Raw genomic sequence first — 24,081 nt, 5'->3', positions numbered from 1 at the left:
CTTCTGTTATGTTGAGCAGGGGGCCTTTGGGGTTTATGTTTAGGATTTGCATATCGTTATCGATGTTTGTAAAACTGTGTTTATAGTCTGCGACATGTTGTCCTATTGAGGAAAAATGATTGTGTTTCACTGCGTTTATGTGTTCGTTATATCAGGTTAGGAAGTTTCTACCGGTACGTCCGATATAGCTGGTATCGCAGTTATTACATTTGATACGGTATACCCCTGAGTGGTTGTATTTGTTGTTGCTGTTGATTGTCCTGACATTGTGTATGATGTTGGTACTATTGTGTGTAGTTCTGAATGCTATTCTTAGGTTATGTTTTTTTTAAATGTTAGTTATGGGGTATATGTGTACATTATTGAAAGTGAATAGTGCATAGTCTTTCTTGGGTTCGTTTACTTTTGTTAGTTTGGTTTTGGGTTGGGATTTTATTTTGTGAATGATTTTGTTAACCATTTCTTCCTTGAATCCATTGTTTTTAGCTATGTCATGAATTAATTGTAATTCTTTGTTTAGATCTTCTTTTGTTAATGGTATATTGAATGCTCTGTGTATCATGCTATAGTAGGCTGCTCTTTTGTGTATGTTGGGGTGAACGGAATCCATTTTAATTGTATTTGAGGTATGCATGGGTTTTCTGTATATTCTGTAAGAAAGGTGGTCATCATGTCTAGTTGTCGTTATGTCCAGGTAGTTCAGTTTGTGATTGTTTTCGGATTCCATGGTAAATTTTATATGGGAATCTATTGTATTGAGTTTATCTAATATATCAGTTTCATTTGTGGACCTATTGTCGAGGATGATAAAGATATCATCAACAAATCTACACCAAAAAAATATATGGTCTATCTTGTTGATGAATGTGTGCTCTAAATAGTCTATGTAAATTTCGGCAATTATACCAGAAGCGGGAGATCCCATTGGTAAACCCTGTTGCTGATAGATAGTATCATGGAATTTAAAGTAGTTGTTACTAATGGCAAAATTAAGTAATTTAATGAACTCTTCTATTTCCAAAGTGCTTAGATTGCTATGACTTTTATATGTACACATATACCCCATAACTAACATTTTTTTAAAACATAACCTAAGAATAGCATTCAGAACTACACACAATAGTACCAACATCATACACAATGTCAGGACAATCAACAGCAACAACAAATACAACCACTCAGGGGTATACCGTATCAAATGTAATAACTGCGATACCAGCTATATCGGACGTACCGGTAGAAACTTCCTAACCCGATATAACGAACACATAAACGCAGTGAAACACAATCATTTTTCCTCAATAGGACAACATGTCGCAGACTATAAACACAGTTTTACAAACATCGATAACGATATGCAAATCCTAAACATAAACCCCAAAGGCCCCCTGCTCAACATAACAGAAGGATTTTACATCACTCTAGATCAGTACACCAATCCAAATTACAACATAAATGAAATCACAGAAAAAACTAACATCATCTTCAATACAGTTATCCCCGCCCTAAAAAACCCTTACCTTAAGTTAATCGATAAACAGAACGCAACACGCAACAGAAAAACACCAAACAACACACCCAGCTCCATCCCTACCCCCACAACAACAACTCTCCCTACCCCTCCTTCCCTTCCCCTCACAGCAGCTAGTATAAGCCCAAGAAGAACACGAAGTAGTACATTACAAGCTCGCATGTCAAACACAACTCAGCTACACCAACAACAGTAAGTACATATTCCAATTCACACACATAACCCTTAGACATTCCTCCACACAATATCACTTATAACTCAATCTTATCTTCCACAGATAAACATAACATCATTGCACAGCTACAAATGGGAAAGGAGCCACTACTTTGAAACCAATGTCATCCAAATTTACGGACGCCAAAAAGACAACAAAACAAACCAACAACACGCACATTTTCAACTGAGGAAAGGGCACGAAGATCGGAGCGTCTGAAGAAGTACTGGGAGGACCGCAAAGCCCGAACAATCCCTTCAAAGAGACCTGAACGACGGACTGACTAAAGTGATCCTATGTGGTCATAAAAGAAGAAGAAGAAGAAGAAAAGGGCAACACACACAGCAGAGCTGAACATATTTTACTTGAATTTCATCCATACATTTGGCACCCTTTTTAAAATTGAAAGTGTTTTATCTCACATACGCACAGGAAGACAAAACTTTTATCCATGCAATTTTACAAACTCCAAGAATAGCAGCTGAAGTGTACAACTGTGAATAAGACTTAAATACGGAAGTTAGTCGATGTATTGACCACCAAGCAAGAACGAATGTTCATATGCATGAAGTGTTTTTATATATTGTTTTTTTATCTTGTACATATATATAAGTTAGTTTAGGAAAAGACGTGTTTTATACACTAGTTTTAAGACCTTCAACATTTTAGACATACAGTTGCAATATTGTACAGAATAACATATACGCCAGTACACGCTAAGACGTGCCCCATTTGTATGTAACTAAATGTACATCATCATCATATGACATTCCTTCAACACCACAATGTTAATCAAAGCTTCATTATATAAATATGTATATATGGTTCAGCTGAAGATGACCTTGAATATGAGGTCGAAACCGGTCCTGTAGTTTAATATATACAATAAATAAGTATTGATTGGTGGAAATCCTCTCCTATTTTTAATTCCATCGTTTCTGACGGCTACCCCGAAGATGACACAAAAAAAAAAACCCCACCAAAACAGCGGAACGACTCCGGCGCTACGCAGCTCATTCCAGCTACAAAATGACGTTCGATGAATACACAGTAATTCAAGTTTCTCAAGAGAATGTATTGGACAATGAGAACAACAAGAGATGCCTAATAACTCTTCTTTGTGACGCCTTTCAGGAGGAGGGAATAGAAGTGGCTGTTGCCGAAGAAGATGCGGATCGAGCGATCATTATGACGGCACTTTCAAAAAGAGCAGTAGCTGATTGAGTCTTCAAAGTTGGAGAAGACATCGACCTGCTCATTCTTCTCAATGGTTTAGGCGCTGAAGAGAAAAACATCTACCTTCAGAAGACCACGAAGGGCGAAGCTGGTTGCTGTCACTCCTCTACGACCTCCTACAACCACCAGGACTCCCAGCGATCACCAGGGATGGTACTATTCACCCACGCGTTTACCAGGTGCGATACCCCCTCAGCACCGTTTGGCCAAGGAAAGACCAAAATCACCACACTGAGGAAGAGTTAACCACTTGCTGAGCAAGTGGAGGTCTTCCTTCGGCCAGACTCCACCCCACAAGCCATGAGAGAAGCAGGCATCAAGTGCTTTGTGGCTCTGTATGGGGATGACATCGCGAGGGATACTTTGAATTTCCTGAGGTATAAGATGCTTGTCACTTCAACGAGCATAAACCTCGCCCGTTTGCCACCAACGGAAGATGTCGCAGGCCACCAAGCAGCAAGGTGCTACCTCCAAGTGCAGAAGTGGCGGGAAGTCAACTTGAATCCCACTGATTGGGGGTGGAAGCTGTCTTCTTAGGAACTGTCCCCTATTCCCACTACCATGGATCCCGCACCCCCTGCCCTTCTGCGAAAAAATTCATGTAAATGCAAGAAAGAATGTTCTGGGAGCTGCTCGTGCAGAAAGTCTGGGATTCACTGCTCAGTCCTCTGGCAGTCATGCGGTGGCAAATTGCGCATTAACGTCCTGGATGTGGAGCTGAAATCCTTGGACAAAGATGACCCGACTAGAGACTGGGCGCCTCTCCCAGCGTCCATCACAACCATCGAGACACCATCTTCGTGCGAGTCCAAGCCTGGGACATCTAAGATACACTGACTGACAGAGCAAATGCAACACCAAGAAGGAGTGGTTCGAAAGGGATGAAAGTTGGGGAAAAAATAGAGACGGCACGGACGAATAATTGATGTTTATTTCAAACCGATATGCAGGTTACACAATGCGCACGGCATCGACTCAGTAGGATGTAGGACCACCGCGAGCGGCGACGCACGCAGAAACACGTCGAGGTACAGAGTCAATAAGAGTGCGGATGGTGTCCTGAGGGATGGTTCTCCATTCTCTGTCAACCATTTGCCACAGTTGGTCGTCCGTACGAGGCTGGGGCAGAGTTTGCAAACGGCGTCCAATGAGATCCCACACGTGTTCGATTGGTGAGAGATCCGGGGAGTACGCTGGCCACGGAAGCATCTGTACACCTCGTAGAGCCTGTTGGGAGATGCGAGCAGTGTGTGGGCGGGCATTATCCTGCTGAAACAGAGCATTGGGCAGCCCATGAAGGTACGGGAGTGCCACCGGCCGCAGCACATGCTGCACGTAGCGGTGGGCATTTAACGTGCCTTGAATACGCACTAGAGGTGACATGGAATCATACGCAATAGCGCCCCAAACCATGATGCCGCGTTGTCTAGCGGTAGGGCGCTCCACAGTTACTGCCGGATTTGACCTTTCTCCACGCCGACGCCACACTCGTCTGCGGTGACTATCACTGACAGAACAGAAGCGTGACTCATCGGAGAACACGACGTTCCGCCATTCCCTCATCCAAGTCGCTCTAGCCCGGCACCATGCCAGGCGTGCACGTCTATGCTGTGGAGTCAATGGTAGTCTTCTGAGCGGACACCGGGAGTGCAGGCCTCCTTCAACCAATGGACGGGAAATTGTTCTGGTCGATATTGGAACAGCCAGAGTGTCTTGCACATGCTGAAGAATGGCGGTTGACGTGGCGTGCGGGGCTGCCACCGCTTGGCGGCAGATGCGCCGATCCTCGCGTGCTGACGTCACTCGGACTGCGCCTGGACCCCTCGCACGTGCCACGTGTCCCTGCGCCAACCATCTTCGCCACAGGCGCTGCACCGTGGACACATCCCTATGGGTATCGGCTGCGATTTGACGAAGCGACCAACCTGCCCTTCTCAGCCCGATCACCATACCCCTCGTAAAGTCGTCTGTCTGCTGGAAATGCCTCCGTTGATGGCGGCCTGGCATTCTTAGCTATACACGTGTCCTGTGGCACACGACAACACGTTCTACAATGACTGTCGGCTGAGAAATCACGGTACGAAGTGGGCCATTCGCCAACGCCGTGTCCCATTTATCGTTCGCTACGTGCGCAGCACAGCGGTGCATTTCACATCATGAGCATACCTCAGTGACGTCAGTCTACCCTGCAATTGGCATAAAGTTCTGACCACTCCTTCTTGGTGTTGCATTTGCTCTGTCAGTCAGTGTAAAAAGAAATGCATGACTTTGCAACCAAAACACAATACCTAAAAAAACCACGGCACCTAACGCCCTTGAAAGGGCCGGGGCCTGCCCAGCGACCGCTGCTCATCCCGAAGGCCTGCAGATTACGAGGGGTCATGTGGTCAGCACGACGCATCCTCTCGGCGGTTATTCTGGGCTTCCGAGACCGGTACCGCCATCTCACTGTCATATAGCTCATCTATTCTAATCACGTAGGCTGAGTGGACCACGAACCAGCCCTCAGGTTCAGAGAAAAATCTATGACCTGGCCGGGAATCGAACCCGGGGCCCCCGAGCGAGAGGCAGGCACATTACCCCTACTCCACGGGGCCGGCAAAACACAATACCTGCATGATTTATATGTTTTCATTTTTGTGTAAATATAATTTGTCCTTACAGTAGGTACCATGATGTTTGTACAAGCATTTTAGTATGTAGGTATAATAATAATAATAATAATAATAATAATAATAATAATAATAATAATAATAATAATAATTGTTTTACATCCCACTAACTACTTTTTTGGTCTTCAGAGACGCCATAGTATGTAGGTATATACCGTATAACAATGTTTGATGATGAAGTAATTCCCGATAGGTATATTATCTTTTTCATTTTTCATCAAACAATTTTTAAAAATAAAAAAATGTAACTGTTTGATAAGTAAAACCATAAAAAGACTTGAGAACAGTATATTTGCATTTCCCCCCAAAACCCACTTATAATTGTTTTTGGTTATCTGCCATTTTGGAGAGAACCGCTGAACCTATAGGTACCAGTCTGCTCTCAAATGAGACCTAATTAAATTTAATATTTGACGTGGTATGTGTGTTTTAGAAGATATTTCACAAAATAAGTGACCATTTTGAAAAAATTTCACTTTTTGGAAACAATTGCCTATTTTTGAAGAACTGTATCTTGGGAACCAATGGCTGTATAGAGCTCCCCCTGGTCTCACATTGTAGCAAATTTAGTCTACTTTATACGTATATAGAGTGACAATACCAGTCAAACCCTTCCTTCACTGAGATATTGAGAAAAACCTGAAAAAAGTCCGAAAATTTTATGGTTTTTTGGGTACACCGCCGCTCGCACAGCACTTTAGAAATTGCAAATCTAGTTTTTTAACATTGGTTTTGGCCCTAACAACATATGAAAAATTTAGAACGACCAGACCTTTTGTAAGCACGGATGTACATTTTGACTGGACTACATATCCATCGTATGAGTGACAGCAGACTCCCTCGCCAAATCCTGTATGGTGAAGTCAGCACTGGCAAGAGGACTCGTGGTGCTCCTCTGAAGCGATATAAAGACCAACTTAAGCAGACCATGAGAAGCGCAGATATAAACCCAAATATTTGGCATACTCTCGCAATGGATTGCCCTCGCTGGTGTGCTACCATCTCAGCTGCAGTTGCACAGTTTAAGCAGGAACATCGAAGTCAGGAAGAGGAAACTTGCCAGAGAAAGAAGCTACATCAAACACTGCCATGTCCCCGAACTTCCATCGGAGGCAACATGTGCGGCCACATGCTTTATGCAAGAATTGGTCTGATAAGCCATCAGCGGTACCTTCATCGTGTGCACTATGGATTACGGAACTGCAGGGGAGAAACGAAAACTGAGATGCAAGTATCGGCCGCCGCCGATGACGCATCTTTATAATTTTGTCTTTTCCCTTATGGTTTTCTTTTTATCCTTCTCTTCCCATATCAACTATGAAGATTTGTTAATATGGCCCTTCAGTGAATTCTGAAGCCCATCGTCCTGATGAAGCTAGGAAGCAGGAACAAGCTCATCAGGGGCTGAGAAGATATGTGTGTAGAAAAACTGGGTTTGAAATGAAATGTCGTATGGCTTTTAGTGCTGGGATATCCCAGGACGGGTTCGGCTCGCCAGGTGCAGGTCTTTCTATTTGACACCCGTAGGTGACCTGCACGTCACGATGAAGATGAAATGATGATGAAGACAACACATACACCCAGCCCCCGTGCCGTAGGAATGAACCAATTAAGGTTAAAATCTTCAACCTGGCCAGGAATCGAACCCGGGACCCTCTGAAACGAAGGCCAGTACTCTGACCGTTCAGCCAACGAGTCGGACAACTGGGTTTGATGTGGAGGGAAACAATCTAGTTGCGCATGGCAGTGTATAAAGTTGTTGAGATTTTGCATGTCCTTTTGGGTTTTCTTTGTATTTCTCCCTCTTCACACACTGTCCTGTCATTTTGTTTATCCTATTATGCATTTCTTTTTCAATCAATCAATCAATCAATCAATCAATCAATCAATCAATAAATAAATAAATAAATAAATAAATAAATAAATAAATAAATAAATACTGATCTGCATTTAGGGCAGTCACTCAGGTGGCAGATTCCCTATCTGTTGTTCTATGTACGACTTAAATGATTAAATATGTGTAACTTCTCTGTTCTGTTATAGATGGCTGCCTAAGTGTGCAGATATCATTTTGGAGCTGAGATCTTGGTGGAAATCATTAGTACCTACAAAGGAGGGAGAATCTTTGCAATTAGTTCAAAAATTCTTTCAGTGTATCGCTTGTTTGATGGCTATTCAGTTGCGGCAGTTGGTTATGCGTTCTCTGTACCACTTGCTTGATCTTATTATACAATATAAGGTAAGTAATCTCTGCGCTGGGACCAGAATGATTTACTTAATATTATAGACAAAAAAAGAGGACTTTTATATAAAGTCCCAGGTATTTTATAGGATCTTCTAGGCCTGCCTTATTTAAACTCGCCGACCCCCACCCCGTCACATCACAGTGTTACCTAAGGTCACTTAATATGTGTGTTTATAATGATGTCCTTGTTGTAGTCTGTGACTATATTACCGGGTGAGTTGGCAGTACTGTTAGGAGTGCAAAGCTTTGAGCTTACATCCGGAAGATAGGGATTCGAACCCCTCTGTCGGCAGTCCTGAAGATGGTTTTCCATTTTCACACTAGTCAAATGCTGGGGTTGTACCTTAATTAAGGCCACAGCCACTTCCTCCCCACTCCTAGCCTTTTCCTACCCCATTTTCACCATAACACCTATGTGTCGGTGCGACATAAAGCAAATTCTAAAAAAAAAATCTTTGAGTATATCCCCTGGTATGAACTTGACCCTCGTGAAGCTTTTGTGTTTTTTGAAAATACTGCACTTTTATCTGAATATCGAAGCACTAAAATGGGTTTTTGATACACCATGTACAGCAATAAACTTATGAATCCTTGCTAGCATCCCACTTAGCATCAGGGCAGTGTTAATGTATTTTGTCTCCTAAACTCAGAGCTCATCTGAATCACCCATTAACAAACAGTCGTTGTCATCATCATCATTATTATCATCATCATTTTCCAACTCCAGTTTCTCAGGTGTGGTGTACAAGCGCTCGCCATCTCTTCCTGTCTACATAAATCTTCTTGTCCAAGACATCTTCTCATTTGAGACCTCTCTACTCCACATCTGATTTCACTGTGTCAATCCAGCATTTCCTTGGCCTTCCCCCATTTGGTCTTTTTCCTTGGACAGTAATGTCAAAGTATTTTCTGGCCTTAACTTTGACTGGTCTTGCAAGACCAAAACTAGTTCCAAATACATGTAACTTCTTTTTAGGTTAAAATAAATAATATTGAATAGGTGGAAACCTTTTAGCTCTTGTTTTACATTATGATGCACTATTTGTTTTCTTAAAGGCTAGGAAAACAACATATAGGGAATCTGTCACCTGGGCGATTGCCGTAATGCAGATCAGTAGTGATTGAATATTGTTTGCTTTAGGCTGAGCTACAAGCAAGGAACACGGTGAACACTTTCATCAAGATATTCACTGCATGGAAAGAAGGTATCAGGGATGTTGGGACTGTGCTATGATGGGAGACTATGTGTGGGGTATAATACGAGGGGAGGGGTCAGAAGAACATAAGAGAAAAATCCGTTCTAATCTACAGTTTTAAATGACACCGTTGTTGTATGAAAATTCAGTGTTATTTAGTATTTTTTGCACCTATTCCCACCAATTCTTGAAGTACTGTGTGTTAGATTTCTTTTATAGGACTCCACTTGTATTAAACAAGCTTGCAGTATTGAAAAATTCATTCACACATCCAAATTATTCAAAGTGAATAAAACTACTTACATATTCATAATCAGCATTACCAAATTAAGCAAGAAACATACAAACAGGAACTGTGTCAAGACATTATGTGAACAACTCACTGTGATACTCTACACAGCATAATAAATCCACCTGTAAATCAGTAAGCACACAACACATCATGAAAATACCTTCTAAATGCAACATGGATAACACTCACTTAGAACATCACTAATTACTATAATTATTAAGGTATGTTGCATATCTGTTAAAATATTTTAATCATATGATTACTGGGTGTCCGGCTTCCCATGGTAAACAAATTGAAAATAGATACATTGTTAGAAGAATTCCTATTACTTAGCATCACAATGAAAATATGACCACCGAGCTCGATAGCTGCAGTCGCTTAAGTGCAGCCAGTATTCCGTATTCGGGAGATAGTAGGTTCAAACCCCACTATCGGCAGCCCTGAAAATGGTTTACCGTGGTTTCCCATTTTCACACCAGGCAAATACTGGGGCTGTACCTTAATTAAGGCTACGGCCACTTCCTTCCCACTCCTAGCCCTTTCCTCTCCCATCGTCGCAATGAGACCTATCTGTGTTGGTGCAACGTAAAACACTAGCAAAAAAAATATATATATGACCTTTTAAAACAATGTTATGTAACACAATCATACATACATACATATCCCACGTCGTTCCATCTTAAGCGATGGGTCGGCAAACGAGGCTTCTCCACCAGTTGCGGTCCCTGAACTTCTCTCCTTCTTCAATGCTTTCCGAAGTATGTCCTCTCTGTCGAATGTCAATCTTCACCAGGTCCTTGTACCTGAGTCTTGGTCGCCCTCTTGGTCTTTTGTCTTCAAGTTTTAGATCGTACATTTTTTTTGATAATCTGTTATCACCCATGCGTCACATATGTCCATACCATCTCAGTCGCTGCACTGTTATTTTGTCCTGCGGTCTTACAACTTGAGCCTGCTTGCGGATTTCCTCATTACGGACTATGTCCCTCCGTGTTTTGCCGATCATGCTACGGACAAATTTCATTTCTGTTGCCTGGATTCTACTAACATCTTTGTTTCTCATGGTCCATGTTTCACAACCATAGGTCAGGATTGGTATGTAATAGGTTTCATATATGACTCTCTTACATTTTGTTGGTATTTTCTTGTTCCATACTATGTCTTTAACTATTTTGTAATCTGAATTAAATATCTCACTGAGAAAAAACACTACTATGATAAGTCATTTATCAGTGTATATCAGAGGAAAATTATTAAGTTCATGACTTTTAAATCTTTGAAATACTCTGAATAAAGCATTTTTGAAGACACCTTCCAACACTCTAGTTAGCACAATGCAATAAATCACAAGTAATCACTGCTGAAAGTGTACAACACATTTCTAACTGCATTGATGCTCTACAAAAGAAAGATATCCAAGCATTGTCTACTATAGTGAATTACAGAGAAATAAATGAGGAAGATAAATTGATTGTTCTCATCTTAACCCATGATGCTAGTAATCGAATGTAATCATTCAATTTCCTTCTGGATTATGTACTGAACTTAGCCGGTCATGTTGAGATCTGCTGAATCACATCAGTCTTTAACCTTTCCATCTCAAGAAGTTGCACATGAATTCTGGTAGATTTCCCATGGTTGTCCTGTTGAGCTGGATTTGGACTGCTCAAAATCTTGATTAAATATCCTGAAACTTGTAAAAACATTTTGAAAATGCTATTCCACGAATTGATTTATGTCATCTACTGACACTGTATTTAACTTTCAAATCATCGATCACAAATGAGGCGGTGAGTATCAGCATGATGTGCTTTTATAGTCAAGCATGTATCTGTACACCCCCTGTGGGTGGAGGCGGTAAATAACACTCACAGTATCCCCTGCCTGTTGTAAGAGGTGACTAAAAGGGGCTCCAGTGGCTCTTAACTTAGGAGCGTGGGTTGGCGACCACAGGGCCCTTATCTGAGTCCTGGCGTTACTTCCACTTGCTTGTGTCAGGCTTCTCACTTTCTTCTATCCTATCTGACCTACCATGGTCAACTCTTGTTCTTTTCTGACCTCAACGGTATTACTTATGGTGGGCGAGGGTGTCTTTCATTTTCATGTCCTTCGTGGCCCTTGTCTTTCCTAGGCTGATACCTTCATTTTTCGAAGTGTCGGATCCTTTCCATTTTTTCTCTCTGATTAGTGTTATATAGAGGATGGTTGTCTAGTTGTACTTCCTCTTAAAACGATAACCACCACCACCGCCGCTGCCGCCACCACCACCACCACCTGTGCAAAAAACATGGTGTAATTATTAGTTTCCACGAGATTCATTTAATTTTGCAGTTGCACTAAAAATATGATAATAATGTAAAGAACTTTGTTATTAGACAAGTGCACTACTCTTGAAGCCCCTTTTCTGATAAAGTCATCCCTGATTGATATACTTGTGAACAATCTAGGAAGTGAGACTGCTTTCAGATTAAAACCTGAGATCTTGGGATCCGGAGGACAACACTCTGCCAGTAATCCGCCGAGTGAGCTGTTGCAACTAAACATTACACTGACTGACTTTTGTTAATTGATGTATGATCTTTTTCTTCTGCTGCTACTGACCTTCACTAGAAGGCATTGCTGACTGCTACTGTATCTAGTATTAAATGAAATATACATTTTCATTCAGCGTTCTTAATTGTTGTATTAATTGTATAGTATTCCTTTTTAATTTGGTATTTCATCATTCTCTTGATTTATTTAATTTGGTTCATTACTTTCCTGAAATGATTTTCGGTATTGATCAGTTTCAAGTCCTTATGCTGGCATTTTAATTATTTTTTCTACTCAGTAAATCTTACCTTATGAGCATTATAATCAAACTGCTAATTAATAGTAATACAAATTCTATCTTGACTTTCAGGATGGTAATGACTATGGAGAAGAATATGTTGATTGCTGCCTGACTCGTAGGTCACTCATCACAATAAAAGTGGTGCCAGTATTGGGAACTACAAACCTTGAGTTTTCTCCAACCTTATCTGAAATTCGGAACTTTGTTAGTCGTATGTTCACAAAGATCATTGACGTAAACAGGGGAATTCCTCGTGTCGAGACATACCTCTTTCCAGGTATAAGTGTGATCCTTTAATAGTTTCTATGTACAGTATATGTAGTTACTGCTTTGTTTGAAATTTCACTCATTACTTGTGGGAAAAGGCAATCTCGGGTATGATATGAAAAATCTGAAGTGAGGATTATCTCTGGGAGGTCAAAAAATCCACTGTATTTACTTTGTGAACTGAATAAAATAAGCTTTATCTTTCTAAAACCATCTTGTTCTACCACTCTGTACAAATCCACTCCTGTCACTGTTTAATTACTGTTACTAGTATCTCAATTTTTTCATGTTATTTATACTATTTTGCAGAACACTAGGTCTATTGTATTACCATGCAGTTGTAAATATGTTCTTTATATATACTATCATACAGGTTTATTATTTTTAAAAATGAGCCTCCTGTATTAACAGGCTGCTATGAATGACGAGATAATACGGATCATATGTGATTGAGACATTACAAAGGAATAAACACAGAAATTCTAGGCCTATAATTTTGAAAGTTCTTGTCAATAATGGCATTATGCACTGAATATGTGGTGCCTCAGGAGCCTAATAGAACCTTGGAGAGCTATCATAACTATTTCGTGGATGTCCTCCATGGGTAGCTGGAAACACTGTCGGTGAAGTGTCGAGGTATGATGCCTGCCGTGTGCTCCAATCAATAGTCCTACTACTTCAGTCTCTTGAAGATGGTATTTATGGGTTCATAAATCTCTTTTTTCTCTAAGTTTACCAGTCACATTTTTTATTAAGTGTTGTACTGAGCGAGTTGGCCTTGCAGTTTGAGGGTGCAGCTGTGAGCTTGTATTCAGGAGATAGTGGGTTTGAACTCCACTGTTGGCAGCCCTGAAGATGGTTTTCCTTGGTTTCTCATTTTCACACCAGGCAAATGTTGGAGCTGTACCTTAATTAAGGCCATGGCTGCTTCCTTCCCACTTCTAGCCCTTTCCTATCGCATCGTTGCCATAAGACCTATCTATGTTAGTGCAACATAAAGCAGAGTGTAAAAGAAATATTAAATGTTCTACTTCACAGCATGTTTCTGAGTCTAAGCTCCAACATCAGGTGGTGGCTCCATGGTTAAATGGTTATCGTGCTGGCCTTTGGTCGCAGGGGTCCCGAGTTCAATTCCCGGCTGGGTCGGGAATTTTAAACATCATTGATTAATTTCACTGGCAAGGGGGCTGGGTGTATGTGTTATGTCTCCATCATCATTTCATCCTCATCACAACATGCAGGTCGCCTACGGGAGTCAAATCAAAAGACCTGCACCTGGCGAGCCGAACATGTCCTCGGACACTTCTGGCACTAACAGGCCATACGCCATTTCATTTTATCAGGTGGTGAAATGATGACATTTAATTGTTGCTCTACTTGATACACAGTTGTTTTCAGAGAATATTAAACTGTTTCATTTAAGAGTAGGTGTGATGTCCATTATGAATTTATAACATCTATGTTGGGTCAATTATGTGTGTGTCTCACCGGCCCAGTGGTGTAGGGGTAGCGCGCCTGCCTCATTCCAGAGGCCACGGGTCCCATTTCTGGCCAGATCAGAGACTTTTACCTGTATCTGAGGGCTGGTTTTAGGGACATTCAGCCTACTTGATTACAATTGAGGAGCTCTCTGATCGTGAGATGGCGGCCCCAGTCTAGAAAGCCAAGAATAAATACCGAGAGGATTCGTTGTACTGACCTCACGACGCTTCGTATTCTGCAAGCCTTTGGGCTGAGCAGTGGTTGCTTGGTAGGCCATGGCCTTTCGGAGCTGTTGCACCATAGGGTTTTGTGTGTGTGTTTTTTCTTTCCACCAGTCTGCTTGAATTTATCGCATGTATTGACTGGGTGTGGTTAAATCTGACCCAGGTTGTTTATGATTGAAAAGCTGATGAGTGTATTATGCTTCTTGAGGGTTTTGGCTAGTTGGTATGATAGTTTTCCAATGAAGGGTATGCTGTGGTACTGCACATCTTGTTTTTGGTGTTAATTTTCTTGCATTGATTTTTCTGCTCTTTTCTTCCTGATGGTCCTAAGCATTTTATATATTTGGATTATTATCCACGAGTCCACCTGGTGGCCGTGATCATTAAGGCGTTGCAGTCTAAGTGGTCTGACACCATGGTTAGCTGGTTTGAGTCCCGTTGGTTGAAAAATTTTCACCATCAGAATGTTGGCCGGCAGGGTAGGAGAGATGGTGGTATACAATTTCTAATCACTAGATTGCATGTCAAAAGCCTGGATTAAATTCCAAAACTCTCTGCAATGTTCATATGAAGTGAGAGCATATGATGCTGTTGATGGTGATTCGACCATCGGATGGGGACATTAATAGTTCAGCAGACCCCTTGGTGCTATTCGACAGGAGTAGGCTATCTGCCAGCATCAGGTTTCACCCTCTCCCTTCCTACTATCATATATCACATCATTCACTTCATCTCATTAACTCTTTTGATGAGGTTGACGTCAGGAAGAGCATCCGGTCATAAAAATCCGCCACAACAGATTCATCTCACTTCTTACGCGACCCCGTAGAAAAACGGGACAAACAAACAAACAAACAAACAAACAAACAAACAAACAAACAAACAAACAAACAAGTGAATTGTATCCGTAATTTGTGGCCATTTGCTCTATGAATTTTAGTCCTACATTCTTCAGTTCATGGTAGTTTTAATGCTCTGTGAAGCATAGCTTGAAATGTTGCCATTTTATGTGAGATTGGATGACATGAGGAGTTATGTAGGGGTGTAGTAGTTGCTGTAGCTTTTCTGTAAATGTTGAAATTGTGTATCTCATTTGAGATTGTGATTGCAAGGTTCAGGAAGTTAATTGATCTGCTGGCTTCATTTTCTGTTGTGAAGTTGATGTTGCAGTGTAAGTTATTGATTAGGATACATAATTCATTCAATTCTTCTTTCCTCACATTGAATAGGATTATGATCTCATCCACATGTCTCTGATAAAATGTTGTTGTTTGAGTCATCAGTTCATAGACTGATTTGATGCAACTCTCCATGCCACCGTATACTGTGCTAACCTTTTCCATTGTACATAACTACTACATCCTACATCTGCTATAATCTGTTTGTCATATTCATACCTTGGTCTACCCCTAAATTTTTAATTCAATATTACTTTTCCACTTCATTACAGATATTCTTAAGATCCCTCCCAAAGACCAAGCAACACATCAACGGGAACAATATTCATACAAGACTGTATCAAGTGTCTAGGATGTTCCTTCTCAATTAAGCAGCAGCCTAAAACTATGAAACAGCTTAATATTGTACTCTTGTCAATTCCTTGACGTTACATGAGACCCAAAGTCAAGACGCTAACAGTTTCATTCACAACATTCTTGACCAGTCTACCTACAACAATTGGTTTTTTAAATCTCCACTTGTGCATGACAACACATTTAAATATTAGTTACGTCAAGAACACGAAAATGAAAATCGTGGGTCAAATAAGCCCCAGTTTTAATATCACCCTTTCTCAAGACTTATGATAAAAAAGAAGATCCATTTCATTTTATTTTGAACATTTTAAGTTAACCAGAATAGAACTGCCAAATTAAAACACATTTAATTTAAATTTATATTTTCAATCTTGACCAACCTACAATCAACAATCAGTTCAAATCTCCACTTACTGTTGACGACACATCCTGTCAACAGACACGGTACGTCAAGAACATGATATGATATAGGGGTCACATAAACCCCGATATGTAATCCTCTTTACCAAAAAGAAGATCCATTTTAGTTTTGGACATTTTTCATATTAGATAGATTAGGACCAAGAAACTTAACTGTATTAACTTACGTTACCCATCTTAAGGGTTCATTAATGTTTGTATATATTGTATATAGTGTATATATTGGTATGTTTATATTGGTTAAAAAGGTCCCAAACCTTGACCTAAAGGTTGTATACAGGCTGAAGATGCCCAAAATAATGGGTGAAACATCTACCTGACCTAAATAAGTCTACATAAAATCATGTAGATAATAACCACATTAAACGTGGAAAGTATTGAATAGGTGGTTTTTTATTAAATTATCCTTGATATCTATGCCTTGGTCTACCCCTACCTTTCCTACCGCCTACACTTCCCTCAAAAACCAACTGAACAAGTCCTGGATGTCCTAGGATGTGTCTTATCATTCTATCTCTGCTTCTCATCACATTTAGCCAAATCAGTCTCCTCTCACCAATTAAATTCAGTATCTCTTCATTCATGATTCTAACTACCCATCTCATCTTCAGCATTCTTCTGTAACACCACACTTCAAAAGCTTCTATTCTCATTCTTTCTGAGATAGTTATCATCCATGTTTCACTACCATACAGTGCCATGCTCCAGATGTAGGTCATCTAAACCATGTTTCTAATTCCTGTATCAGTGTTCGAAGTGAGAAGATAATTTTTCTTAGAAAAGGCCTTCCTTGCTTGTGTTAGTCTGCATTTTATGTCTTACTTCTGCCATCATTAGTTATTTTACCACCCAAGTAACAAGATTCATCTACTTCCTTTAACGCTTCATTCCCAATCTAATATTTCCTACATCACTTGACTTGTTCGACTGCAGTCCATTACTTTTGGTTTTAGACTTCTTTATTTTTGTTTTGTACTCCTTTCCCAAGGATCTATCCATACCATTCTGCAATTTCTCCAGTTCTTCTGCAGACTCAGATGAAATAACACTATCATTGGCAAATCTCAGTGTTTTGATATCCTTTCCTTGGATAGCTTTCCAAATAGCTTTTTGACATCTTTAGTGCATATTCTCTATAAGCATTGAAAAGGAGGGGGCACAAAGTGCACTCCTTTCTGGATTGCTGTTTCTTTTTCAATGCACCTCGATTCTTATCACTGCAGACTGAATTTTGTACAGGTTGTAGATAATTCTTTTTTCTCAGTATCTGATCCTGATCACTTTTAGAATCTCAAATAGCTTTGTTCAGTCAACATTATTGAATGCCTTTTCTAGATTGACAAGTGCCATGTAGGTGAGCTTGTCTTTTTATTTTGGTCCTGTAAGATTAGACGTTGAATTAGGATTGCTTCTCATGTTCCTACATTTCTTCTGAAGCCAAATTGATCTTCTCCTAACTCAGTTTCAACTTCTCATTCCATTCTTCTATAAATAATACTTGTTCAAATTTTGTAGGCATGACACACTAAACTAATGGTGCAGTAGTTTTCATACTTGTCAGCATTGGCTTTCTTGGGCATAGGTATAACAACATTCTGCCAAAAATTGGATGGCACTTCTCCTGTATCATACATCTTATACACTAAATGGAATAACCTTGTCATGATGGTTTCTCCTAAGGCAGTCAGTAATTCTGAGGGTACATTATCAATTCCAGGTGCCTTGTTCCTATTTAGTCCCTCAAAACTTTGTCAAATTCTGACCTCAAAATTGGGTCTCCCATTTCATCAGCATCGACAGCCTGTTCTTATTCCAGAAGCATATAATCTACTTCTTTACCTTGATACTACTGTAGGATATGTTCCTGCAATCTTTTGGCCTTGTCTTCTTTTTCTAGAAATGGTTTTCCATCTGTTAATATTCATACACCTGGTTTTCCTTTCTGCAAAGATTACCTTGATTTTCCTGTATGCAGCATCTACCTTTCCTAGGACCATACAACCTTTAACATCCTTGCACTTCACTTTCAGTCATTCTTCCTTAGCTATCCTGCATTTTCTATCCACTTTGTTGTTTAATTGCCTGTTTTCTTTTCTGCCCTCCTAGTTTTTTTGCATTCTTTTACTCTTGTCATTCATCAGTCAGGTCTAGTATTATCTCCTGAGTTACCCATTCATTCTTAGTTGATCTTTCCTTTCTTCCTAACCTTTCTTCAGCAGCCCTACTCACATTCTTCACAATTGTCCATTCTTCCTGTTTTGTTTCCTTCAGACTTTTCATTTAGTCCTTGTGCAATATGTACCTTGAAACAATCCCTCACATTCTTTTCTTTCAACTTGTATAGATCTCCTTGCATTGCTTCCTTTCTTTAATTTCTTCGTCTTCAGATGGCATTTCATGACTTAACAAGTTTTGGTCAGAGTCCACATATGTTCTTGGGAAAGTCTCACATTTCAAAATCTGCTTTCTGAATCTCTGCCTAATCATAATGAAGTCTATTTGATACCTTTCAGTGTCTTCATGTCTTGCTCACGTATACAGCTGTTTGTTTGTGGGGTTTGAACCAAGTATTAGCAAGGACAAAATTATAATCAGTGCAGAATTCAACCAGCCAACTTATTCTTTAATTCCTTTGTCTTAATCGGAATTATTCTACTGTATTTTCGTCTCTTCTTTGGTCTTCCACTGCATTCCAGTGTCTCATCACAGTTAGGTTCTTGTCACCTATTACATATTGTATTAAATCTTCTCTCTCTCAGTATATGCTTTCGATTTCTTCATCATCTGCTAAACTATTGGGCATATAGTCCTGCACGATTGTGGTAGGCATCGGCTTGGTGTCCATTTTGACAACAATGATCCTTTCACAATGCTGGTCTTAGTAGTCTACCTGCTGTCCTATTTTCTTATTCTTTATTGAACCAACACTTACATTTCCCCAGTTCGATTTTGTATTGAAATTCTGTTGTCGCCTGACCCAAAATCCTTCTCTTCCTGCCATTGTACTTCATTTATACCAGCTACATCTGATCTTAGTCTATCCATCTACTTTTTCAGATTCCCTAACCTAGTACAATGATTCAAACTTCTAACATTCCACACTCCAATTTGCAGAATGTCATTATCCATCTTCCTGATGATTGCCCCCTCTCATGCAGTCCCCACCCAGATATCCAAATGGTGGACTATTTTACCTCCAGAATATTTTACCCAGGAGGAGCTATCCTCAGTACATCATTCATGCAGTAAGGGCTGCATCCTCAGGAGTTACTTAAGGCTGTAGTTTCCCCGTTACTTTCAACCTTGTAGCAGTATCAACACAGCTTAGGCATGTTAAGTATTATTACAAGGCCATATCAGTCAATCCTGACCATGGAAGATATTGTTCTATGTTGCGATTTTATTTGACGTAAATAAATATCACATGAGAACATGTTCACTTCCTTGTATAAATTACTTTATTCACACTGTATGTCACAACACACAATTATACACACTAGCAAATGATACTATATACAACACTCAATGGCGGAGTACCCTGAAGTCGATGATGACCAGTGCAGATATCAACAACACTGACGAGTGCACTATAACATACTCTCTCTTGAATTCACCGCCTCACTCACTTGAGCCCAATACTCAGACTCCACCTCGGAGCCCAACAGTCACTCCCAGTCCATCACTTGCCTGAGTCCCAAGAGAACCAAGATCTGCGAACTTAGAACTGAGAACTCTTTCACTGACTGACAGCTCGATATTTATACTACTCGATCAACCATTTAGAATGATCGACTTCTGGAAGAGTTCCTACAACACTCTAATGGAACACCTCGAAACATCGAGTGACCAGCTAGTCGAATGGGTACTCGAACGTTCCTCCGCTATTTAATGATTTGTGTCAGATAAGAGATTCAGGGCAGTGTACGGTCAGTAAATAATGTGAAGAAACCTCAAGACCTCGGACTCCCCCTTCCTCCGCTATTTAAAAATGTACATGGAAATATCTACAATATTTGTAATGTCTCTAGATGTATCTGGATAATAAAACCTTGCTGTAAGTTTCCAGAACCTTTCACCTATACTACATTATAGTACAATAAGTCTAACATACGAATATTATGGAATTTTCTACCGTTTTCGACTCTCTAGAATTTGAGGTTAAACAATACGTATTTGAGGTTATACAATTTTATACTACATATTTACAGAGAAACCATATACTAGTCATGTTTAACACTTAATAAAAGATAATTTAGCATTAAATAAACTATAATTAGAATATATTAAACATACTAATTGAAGGTTTTACACCAATTACGATGTCATACCTACGACAAAGAAAGGCTGAGTGTTACAAGGTTGAAGTGGCTAGGACATGTAAAGCGGATGCAGTAGACTTTCCCTTTACTCAACATAATGGAAAATTACTACATACACCTAGACCAATACTTTAATGCCAGTCACAATCTCAATGAAATCTCAGAGAAACCCAACATACTCTTCGATCTATTTATCACTTTCCTCAGAAACAGTAATGCAGCCAACCTAAACTCAATCCTAAATTTAATCAAAGGTACTTTTCCAAGACAATTACACTTTCTCCCACACCCTTCAGCCCCACCTTAAGCCCTCTTCCTAAGCCATATATAATTTTATATATGTCATTTCAATACAAGAACTTACTGATTTCCATGATTATAATTTTTACAACACCCCATTTATACTTTATTCTTTGTTAAAAACCTCTTAGTATGTATATTCCTTGTATTATTAACTATTACCATAATAACATCTCATTTCACTTGTTATTCTTTAAAATAACATGTTCTTAGGATTTCGCCAAAAGTGATCTTTGCTCCAATACAGTTGATGATGACCCTAGATGGGTCGAAACTAGTACCGTGTAATTTATAATTTTGTGAATATATTTTAGTATTGAAAAGGTGGAAACGTTTACGTTGTTATTATTATTACTTATATATTATTGAACCATTCGTTAGTCTGTTCTCTTGGTAACCCATCTGATATAGTTGAACCTGCGGCTCGGCTTTCTGCTTCACTGGAACACATAAGCCTCCCCACTGCAGCGAGATCACATGGTTCGCAGAGGAGGCTGTGATAATATATTATTTTATTTATAAGTGGGTGTTGTGAAGTAAATAAATTTTTCTCTATGTCATTGATGAAAATGTCTGCCAGTAACCCTGACAAACTTCAGGGTGGGCCATACTCAGAGACAGTGTTTATTTATGTGTTATTTTTATTGATATGTGTTAACAGTTGCAATGGCTAATAAAAATGGAATTACAAGCACATAAGTAATTGATTTTCAAGATGGTGGTCAACCTGGGCACCACCTAAGCCAACACAGGCTTGCAGACGCAAAGCAACTTTTTCACACGCCTTTTTACACATATTCACCGGAACGTTATTGAACTCCTGAACAGTCACCTCACACAGATGTTACACACTGTTACTGGGATTAGTGTACACCTTGTCTTTGAGGTAACCCCAAAGGAAAAAGTCTGGTGTGAATATGTCGGAAGATCGGGCTGGCCACTCCTCAGCCTCTCGATGGCCAATCCAGCATTGAGGAAAAACTTTATACAAGAACACACGAACAATGTTGGTGAGGTGTGGTGAGGCAACATCTTGCTTGCCACCACAGTTCATCAAAGTTCTGTCTCATCTGAAGTGCTGGGATGACACTTTCCCTCAGCAACTTTAGGTAAATTTCCCCTGTGATGCCACCTTCAAGGAAGAATGGGGCAATGTGTCATTTATACATCATGCCGCCGTACAGCATCACTCACTGTGTCTGGAAATTGTATTCAATGGTGGCAGTGGGCTTCTCTGGCTGCAACATGTAGTTGTGTCTGTTGACCGATCGTAATGTGTGAAATTTGACTTCATCTATCCACACAGTATTCCGAATAAGGTCAGGGTTCTCCTGAAACTTGGTTAGGCAAACTCAAGTCACCTCTCAAAGTGTGGTATGGTGTCGGCTTCATGTCACACAAAACTTTCCGCAAACTTGTCCTTGAAATGTCCAGTAGGGACGACAAACGGCAGGTGACTTTGATTTCTTGGGAGATGATGCCAGTTCTGCAGCAACACATGCTTGTGTGTCAGAAGTTTGGATAGTTCTCGGCTGACCAGGATACTTGGGACTCAAAGCACTGGCAGTTTCATCAAACTGTTTGTTTATTTGGGTGATTGTGTGGTGTGGACTGCCAGCAGTCCAAACTCTTCCAACATCCTGCACTGGACTTCTGATACATTGTTAGTAACTGAGAAAAGGTGCACACATTTTACATGCTGCTCAATAGTCAACTGTCTTCTGGCCATGATGTTTCCTCAATGCGCACTAAGTTCTATGGTCGTCTGACGAGAAGTCGCCAGGGTGCAAATCTAAAATAATCACATAACAGGACAAGTTCAAGGAGATCCATGAATTCTGGAATTTCCAGGTACAACATATTTTTGTGCTTGTGGAAGTTGTTTAAAATTTGTAATGTGGGTTTTATTAGGACATTGGTGTAAAGATTGACAGTGTCCAGAATAGCCAGTATTGCACCTTTGGGGACAAATAATATTTGTTACAGCTTGAGTAAATTCAAAATTATTTTTGATTGTTCTGTCATTTTCCATTGTACAGGACATTTTTACAATGTGTAACAGCTTCTTGTTTAATTTATAAGCTGGGATGTTCCTGGAGTTTATAATTGGTCCAATAATTATTCCAAATTTATGAATTTTAGGTTAAGATCGTATTTGTGAGTTCATATTAATTCTATCTTTAGTCTCTTTTACTATGAAAATGTAGGTGATTTTTATCATTCTGTCCTTTATTTGCTTCTGGAAAGAGAGAGTAGGGTCCATCTGTCCGTCCAAGGTCCTAGGGAATAAGTTGAGAGGAAGACCGCGTCTCTCATACCTTAGGAATATAATCGCTCATTGTCATATGTAATATTCATAAAATATGTAGTAGTATTTGTAGCAGCAGCAATTGGTGTGCGTGCACACAAAATAATAATAATAATAATAATAATAATAATAATAATAATAATAATAATAATAATAATAATAATAATAATAATAATAATAATACAATGAAGTAAAAGAAAGGAAAATATATTGGAATAAAAACAAATATTTAATGCCACGTTTGGAATAAGACAACTTTCAAACTTACAGGTCTAACAACGACAACTAGGAAGGATTGTGGAACATGAAAGGAACCCTAATGAGGACATGAGATCATATCTCGTTGTGGGGAAAAAGAAACACGTGACGATCACCCTTGAGCTCATATATATTCAAATTAATAAAAGATACAAAATCAAATAAACCAAAACAAAAGCTACATCCAATGACAAACACATTTAAAATAAAGATATATGAATAAATTTATAAAATACAAACTTTAATATAAAGGCTGATGCTGATAACTGATCGACACAATTCAGAACGAATTGCCAGTAACAAAACGAAATTGGTGAATGTGTGAATCTAGAGGAAACTCTGACACGCAGAATTTAAATAATGGAAAGTTACATTAAATGAGAAAATGCCAAAACACCAGAATGAATAAATAAAATCAAACATAATAGAAATAGCACTTACCAAGAGGCTGGAGTTCCCAGAGGGGGACAGACCCCGAGCGCTTGCGCTCGGTAGGTCGGTCAGATGGAAAAGATGCGGACCACACGCATCACACACACGAAGCCGGCAGAGGGCCGGAAATGGACAGATCACGAAGCAACCAATAGGAACACCGAATTTCTCTAGATTCCCGTTTTTGCCAATTGGAAAAGTCGTTATTCTGACCAATCCAAATAAATGACCTTATATGGCCAGTTTCTAAACTGCTGATGCAGTTAGAATTACATCACCTATTTCCTCCACGTGCCAGTACATACTGTTCTGAAAGT

The 24,081-nt window shown here is 39.8% G+C and overlaps 1 protein-coding gene across 1 annotated transcript in view; it reads left to right on the top strand.

Annotated features, from left to right (window-relative positions):
* The window catches only part of Dnah3 (dynein heavy chain 3, axonemal), a 912,075-nt gene that overhangs the window by 177,747 nt on the left and 710,247 nt on the right, over positions 1 to 24,081 (top strand). Inside the window, exons 9-10 of the mRNA XM_068228454.1 lie at positions 7,697 to 7,892; positions 12,289 to 12,496. Coding sequence (XP_068084555.1) covers positions 7,697 to 7,892; positions 12,289 to 12,496 — 404 coding nt within the window. The remainder of the gene's footprint in view (positions 1 to 7,696; positions 7,893 to 12,288; positions 12,497 to 24,081) is intronic.

The sequence above is a fragment of the Anabrus simplex genome, chromosome 6, assembly GCF_040414725.1.
Source record: "Anabrus simplex isolate iqAnaSimp1 chromosome 6, ASM4041472v1, whole genome shotgun sequence".
Classification (NCBI taxonomy): Eukaryota; Metazoa; Arthropoda; class Insecta; order Orthoptera; family Tettigoniidae; genus Anabrus; species Anabrus simplex.
Note: the sequence above shows the minus strand (reverse complement) of the source record. Positions and strands in the feature narration are given on the sequence as shown.